Source organism: Neodiprion virginianus, chromosome 2 (assembly GCF_021901495.1).
Source record: "Neodiprion virginianus isolate iyNeoVirg1 chromosome 2, iyNeoVirg1.1, whole genome shotgun sequence".
Taxonomy (NCBI): Eukaryota; Metazoa; Arthropoda; class Insecta; order Hymenoptera; family Diprionidae; genus Neodiprion; species Neodiprion virginianus.
In genome coordinates, this window is record NC_060878.1 from 39,639,503 (window position 1) to 39,646,888 (window position 7,386).

A 7,386-nucleotide genomic window follows, 5' to 3' on the forward strand; every position below is an offset into this window, starting at 1 on the left:
GTTATAACGTACATAATATACAGGGTACGGCGGTTTAAACCGGGACATCTGAATACTGCAGAGGCTCGTCGAGCTATGAATATCGATCAAGCCTCGGGGGCGATACGCGTGTTCTACGAAGAGAAACAATTTGACGTGTGGCAGGAGATCCTCCCATCATCGCCGAGTCCGTGTCAAAGTCAAGCGACGCTGCGGGCGACGCCGCGACGCCCGCCTTCGAGTTGAAAATTCAAAAACGAAAGCGCAGATCGCGCCGAGACGCGGTCCCGATGCGCGAATACGAGGCGTCGTCGTTTTCGATCCGAGATACGCCGAGGCCGATGTCGGCTCGTTTATCATACGGCGAATCGGGCTAGTTTGAATTGTTAATTATGAAAAATACGCCGCAGACGAAGCTCGGCCGTAACTCGAGCCGAGCCCCTGCTAATTCGTATTTAAGCTATTCATAAACCCGGCGTGATCTAGGGCGTCTAGTAGTACACGCACGTAGTTGTCAGACCGAAATTTACGACCCTGGCCCATAAAGCGGATCCCTACCTTCCTCTGGGGATCAGCTTTGTAACGCTAAAGGCGGAACTCGGTCCTCGCCGTAAACCAAACTGCAGTCCGATCCCCTGCGAGCCTTACTTACTTACTTAACCCTTTCGCAGACTTTTATTCCGCTGCCGAACTCGAATCACCAATCGCCAATTTTTCGACGTTTTCCCGATTTCGACGCGACTCGAATACCCACCGAGCGGTGAGTATCCTACGTGTATTGATCTGTAAGTAACGATTGTACTCTCGTGGCAGGAAAATTAATCGAGACAGTGAAAATCGCACCCAACGCACCACGCCGCAGCTCCCGTTCTTCGTCCTTCGACTTGCAAATCTAGTAGCTACGGTAGCTAGTTAGCGCTGGCAGAAACACACGTCCATTAATCACTACGTCGCGTCGGCTTGTTACGTATACCTGTATATGTATACCTGTGTATATCTATACATATATACTAGAACGGAATTCCGTATAAATCGTGAAATTCGAAAGACACAAGGTGGGTGTGGATTCTACGCGAATACGTTTAAGGGATGACGAAATACTGCCCTGGTAACGATCGCTATTTTGGTTCACCTGCTCGTCTGGTGGGTTGCACAGGTGCAGCATGCTTCAAAGAATTTCTGAGTAATCAGCCTGCGATGTTTTTGCGGATCGGTTACGACAGACGGTGAAAATATTTTTTCCAATTCCTTTCACATTTTATCTTCTAATCGCTTATCGATGATGTACGATAACACAGGTCTGCAACGAAATCCTTCATCAAATAAAATATTATAGATATGAAGATTTTAACTTGCCGAATCTATATCTGCTTTCCATTTTTTAATGTCACGTACACATATATATATATATACACATATTTCGTGATATGATTGTTCTTTCATTGTTCAAAATTCGGAACTTGTTGTGTTTTGTTTTTGCGTTTACACCACTTTAATCTATGCAAATAGTATCTGTACACATAAAACAAGTTCGAACTTATAGAAAAGGAAATAAAGATGTTGCCTACCGTTCTCGTTGTGAAATAAATTTCGCGCGGTGCGAAAAGAAAGAAAACTACAAAATAACTAGAATTATACTAGCAGATAGATTTTCTGACGATTTTAATGTTTGAGATTTTTAACTTCATAACTTTTTTTATAAACATCGTTACTTTCATTAGTGTTTGGTCATAATTTGTTACCAAAAATAACGTTTTATTAAATCCAAAAACATTACATGAAAAGTAAACGTGGTACATATTTTTTATTACTATATTTCGATTCAAGATCATCAAATCTATTATAATTACAGACAATGACAAGAATGAGAAAAGAAAGCTTTTTTTTTGCCGTCCAGTGTAATTTTCCTTTACGGTAATTATTGAACAGTCTTTCAAAAAACTCTCTTAATTCTCGAAGGATCACCCTCGGATGCCTTTTCGGTTAGCGTTGCGAAAATAATGCCCCAGGAATAACTGATTCTTCAGCATCCCGGCCGGCGGTTGTGTTTTTGCTTCATTATCGCGGGATTTGATTACTTTGTTTACCATCGTTTACCATAACCCGTGTAGCCTCGGGCCTGTGAATCTATTCCTGGCCTCATGCATCCCGAGCATTCAGAATCGCCATAACTTCTGATCGACCAGAGATATCGTTTCGATTGAACCGACTGCGCAAGGTCAGAAAAGCACCACTTCGAGAGAAACGGGGGTAATTTTAGCGAGGCGGGACGATTTCAAGGGAAGCCGAGGATTCCCAGTCGCCCCGTTTATAATCACCCGAGGATCTTATACCGCGGGGTGAAAACCTACCCGATGAAAATGATCGATGATAAATTACAGAACGTAAATGGGATTATGACTGATTGTTTCTGTTTGTCAACAATTCCGGAGTGCGGATAATATCAGCCAGTTTCGATAAAAGCGTACGAGACGGAGAAAACAATGGAATTTTAAAGACGAAGAGGGATCGTTAAAAGGAAGAGGACGAAAAGACGGGGGGGGGAGGGAAGTAACGGTAGAAAAAAGAAATTGCTCTGTCTCTCTGGGATTTTACGAGCTTTGAGCGTAATTTTTACGAAGATTCACGTTGACGTGGATAAACCAAAGATCTTTATTGCCTCCCGGGTCACTGGAATAATACAAACCTATAACGGGGCGGCGGATTCCCTCCCCCCCCCCCCCCCCCCCGCCACTGTCGCCCCTTTCATTGCGTTCGCATTTAAACATGCGAAAACAAAATTCAAACCCCGACTCCGGGGAGAAAAATTAAATTTTAAATCCTACTTGGCAATTAAATTTCGTGTACGACGCAGTTGGGAAAACGGAAAATTGATCGTCCGAGCGGCAGCAATTGTTGTTTTACACGAAATTCAATGAGCGTGAGATATCTCGTCTGTAACACCCGAGCGAACGAACGAACGAACGAACGTACGAAGAGAATGGTAAATCATTCCGGATAGGTATGATAATAATAATAATAATGATACGAACGATTCTATAACGCGTTTTATAAATCAAATCGCGTGTACGTGTATGTCTATAGCTACCAATACGATCTATCGGTGATTTACGTACGTTTGAAACAATCCAGAGGCGGTTAGCGACAAATGAGATCTTGCGGGATTAGGAAAATCGGGTTAGGGACACCTGGACCGCAGTTCGAGACGCGAATAAGGCGGGGTAATCGCGTTGCGAGAATTATGGAAGTCGTGGGTTTGAAATCCCGCGTTGCAGCGATTATATTATATCGATATTAAACGATCGCGAAAAGTCGTTTCGAACTTACGAAAAAGCGCCTTCCGCGGTACCTCTTGTCCAGGCATTCTTTAACGCTGAATGTTTTAGGTTCGAACGATTTAAACAATCACCGATGTTTACGGGAAATAATTTATTATACGCACTTCGTCATCCACCGAGGCGTGTTTGGTTATTCGCGCGAAACAGCCCGGCCTGATTTATCATTTGACGGTGCGAAACATGTATTTATAACCCCTCCAACGTGTACGTCACAGTAACGCCACTCCTCCACCCCCATCGACTCCCATAATTAAACGTCTAATTCCGATACCCACTTTGCACCCTCTGCAAGGCTTTGTCATCCGGCGTATCGGGTATAAGGCCGCATGCCGACGCGGCATTCCCACCATCCTAACTCTACGTAGGCTCATCTCGACTGATCAACGTTGATGATGATAACTCGGCAGAGCGGAGAATATAACGACGATCCGCGATCGCGTATTCGCCTAAATATTTAGCCAATCTGTCTGTATTTCAACCGAGAACTATAATCAAAACTGATGTTATGATACGCGGCTTTGCAAATAGAACCATTCCACCTCGATGAGCTACAAACAGTTATTCTCGGCACTTTAAAAGTATAATGTAGTTGGGTTATATACAATGATAAAACACTATTCAGTCGTTTCGGCCATTGTGATATTCGAGTTCATAATATGTCCGGCTTCGTGCTGATTTCGCAACCGGGAATCGTCGAATGGAATTCATTTATTCGCCTACCTTAATCACCCCGCGTTTGTTCCAATTACCAAGGTCAAATTGAACGGTGATGAAAACTTTTGATCTCAGGCACCGTTTTCAATTCGGTGCAGGTACATAGTAATCGTTTCGAGATAAAAGGTGACACTAGAGGCAACCGGTTGCCGGATCCTCCGTTTAAGTAATCCGATTTGTCGTTGAGGTGTGAAATGCATTCGAGTCTAAGCTTCGAATCGTTACTCGGTCCTGTCGTACAGTAATTTCCCAATTATACGCCTGGACTGATCATGATCCCGATAAACCCGTCCGAAGAGACATGCCAAAAATGGTCGAATTTGTTGTACGTAACGGAAAACGATCCTCTGATTCCAGGTCCCCGATGATCGCGAGGCTGCGGCTCCGTTCGGACTAGAAACGCCGATCGACTTGTGGTAAAAAAACTTTCCCGATACCGAGATTCGATGAGCATCCAGTACACCTGCTGGATGGGAGGCGGCCGGTCCTCCGACCTCTCGGAGTTCCGCAACGGAGACTCGATCCATTGACATGGTACCGCGGACTTGACGCTGCCGATAGTCAGTGAGTGGATCCGCAACGATTAGCGGTCGCGCCCAGGATGGCCGGCAGCGAGGCTCTGAACTCGGAGATAATCCTCAACTACACCGAGTCGTTGTTCGATAATCTGAGCGCGTTCAACGCCAGCCAGAATGACACGATGGAGCCGAACTGCGACGCCGATTTGCCGATAGTGTCGCTCGTCACGCAGATCCTCTACGCGACCGTCTGCGTGGTCGGGCTCCTCGGCAACACTCTCGTGATATACGTGGTGCTCAGATTCTCGAAGATGCAAACGGTGACGAACATGTACATAGTGAACCTCGCCATAGCCGACGAGTGTTTCCTCATCGGCATACCGTTCCTGGTCACGACGATGAGCCTCCAGTCTTGGACGTTCGGCAAGATAATGTGCAAGGCCTACATGATCACCACGAGCATAAACCAGTTCACCAGCAGTATATTCCTGTTCATAATGAGCGCCGACAGGTACATCGCCGTATGTCACCCGATATCCTCGCCGAAGGTTCGCACGCCCTTCATATCGAGGGTGGTATCGCTCACAGCCTGGGGGACCAGCGCCCTCTTCATGATCCCCGTGTTCCTCTACGCCAACACGATGGAGACGGCGGAGGGTGTGATAAGCTGCAACATCCTCTGGCCGGACAACGCCAACCAGGGCGGACAGACGACCTTCACCCTGTACACGTTCATACTCGGCTTCGCCATACCCCTGATCCTGATTCTCATTTTCTACTTCCTCGTAATAAGGAAGCTGCGAACGGTCGGACCGAAGAACAAGTCCAAGGAGAAGAAGCGCTCCCACAGGAAGGTGACGAAGCTCGTCCTGACCGTGATCACCGTCTACGTGCTCTGCTGGCTACCCTACTGGCTGACGCAGGTCGCCCTGATCTACACACCCCCGAAACAGTGCCAGTCGCGTGTCATAATCACGACCTTCCTCCTCGCCGGGTTCCTCAGCTATTCGAACAGCGCGATGAACCCGATCCTCTACGCCTTCCTGAGCGACAACTTCAAGAAGAGCTTCCTGAAGGCCTGCACCTGCGCCGCCGGCAAGGACGTCAACGCCACCCTCCACATCGAGAACAGCGTGTTCCCGAGGAAGAACAAAGCCAACGCCGACAGGCTTCAGCCTAACAAAGCGACTTCGGGTCACTCGCGGGGCGACCTCGAGGACGAGGAGGGGGAACGAGGGTTGCTCATCAGCAAGGCCGAGCACTCGACTACCGCCGTCACCATGACTTCTCGGTCCAACATAACCGTCACCAGCGAGTCGAGGGACCACGCGCAGAACAAGGACTCCTCGAAGGACTCGGCCAGGGAGGCCGTTAAGAACGGAACCCAGCTCACCCTCCTCACCCAAGTCTGAGATGCCCGGATTTTCGACTCGTTGTTGTCGTTTTTGTTGTTGTTGTTGTTACACCGTCTCTCATATCATCGTTATTCTTATCCCCCTAACCCCCGATCGAACAATTCTCCTCGCGAGGGTGAAAGTCCGCGTATTTAAAGTTTGTGCCGAAGGATAAGCAATACGCGTGTGCCGGACGATTTTTCATCATGCCGCGGATCGTCTGCGTCATATACTCGTATACACTATACCCAAGTAAATTCGTGTCATTCGGTTATACTTCTTATTTTCTCCCTCACTCGAAGTTTCTTTTTCTTTCTCCAGTCGCGAAACAATTATTCCGAACCAAAGATAATATATATATATATATATATATATACACGTTACACAAGCGACCACTTACTTCGTACACCTACGCGATGCGTACGCGTATACAATATTATACGTATATACCAAATTTAGTATCTATAATTGTCAATCGATGTTTTATTCCCGTTGTCGTTGTTAACCTCAATCCAAAGGTCTGCGTAAGACGTATCGGCGCCGAAATATTTACGTCTCGCGAATCACGTACGTAATCAGCAAGTTTCGTTGTACCGAAATCGGTGCACGTGTGCATGTGTAATACTTTATACACGATACGCCAGAGAAGACAGTGCAGTGCGTTATTGTCGGGTGAAATACGAATAATATATCAGCTCCTTTGTCGCCCAGCTGCTGCAGGGAGAGGGAGGTTCCTCGATCCGGCCAAGCGACGTTCTAATATCTAATTAGTCAATCATGTAATTGATGTGAGTGAAAATATCAAACGACGTTGTGTGTAAATACGTATAATGAATGTTTGTAAATTTTTTGAATTTATTTTAAAAAAAAGAAAAAAAAAACATGTAATTTTTCTTTTTCTTCCACTTCTTTTGTACAATATATTCAATTCAATTATCGTGTAATCTAGATATATTGAAATCAAACATTTCAAACACTAGTTCGTCCGTGTCTGCGGGTGTTTACGCGTATAACGCGTGCTGTGCGTTGGGTTAAAATTTCGAAGAAAGAAAACAAAGGAGCAAATGCCATGTTTTAGATTTGTTAGCCAGGGGATGAAAAGTCCCCCACCCCCACCCCCCGATGCATGGAAAAACGACCTGCATCGTTTCATTCGGCACACAATATCGATCCAGCGATTATACATACACGTATGTACGTATCTACCCTGTACATATGTGCGTACCTATGAGCCAATCCACGGAAAATACAATCGGCTAACAAACCAAACGAAATCAAACCGCTCCTGCAGGCATCATCCAACGTTTGGCTGTGCAGATTGCCCGATGCGTATGGAAATTTTGCATACGTTATCGAATCGTTTATACGTGTGTGTACAGAGTGGCGGGTATCAGCGGATGACAGTCCTCGACACCGAACGTCATTAGTAATCACTCGCTATTA

At 46.1% G+C, this 7,386-nt stretch overlaps 1 protein-coding gene across 1 annotated transcript in view; it reads left to right on the forward strand.

Moving 5' to 3' along the window:
- Window positions 1-6,804, forward strand: part of LOC124297638 (somatostatin receptor type 2-like) — a 29,455-nt gene extending 22,651 nt beyond the window's left edge. Inside the window, exon 2 of the mRNA XM_046748875.1 lies at window positions 4,389-6,804. Coding sequence (XP_046604831.1) covers window positions 4,633-5,961 — 1,329 coding nt within the window. The 5' untranslated portion in view covers window positions 4,389-4,632 and the 3' untranslated portion in view covers window positions 5,962-6,804. The remainder of the gene's footprint in view (window positions 1-4,388) is intronic.
- The last annotated feature ends 582 nt before the right edge of the window (window positions 6,805-7,386 follow it).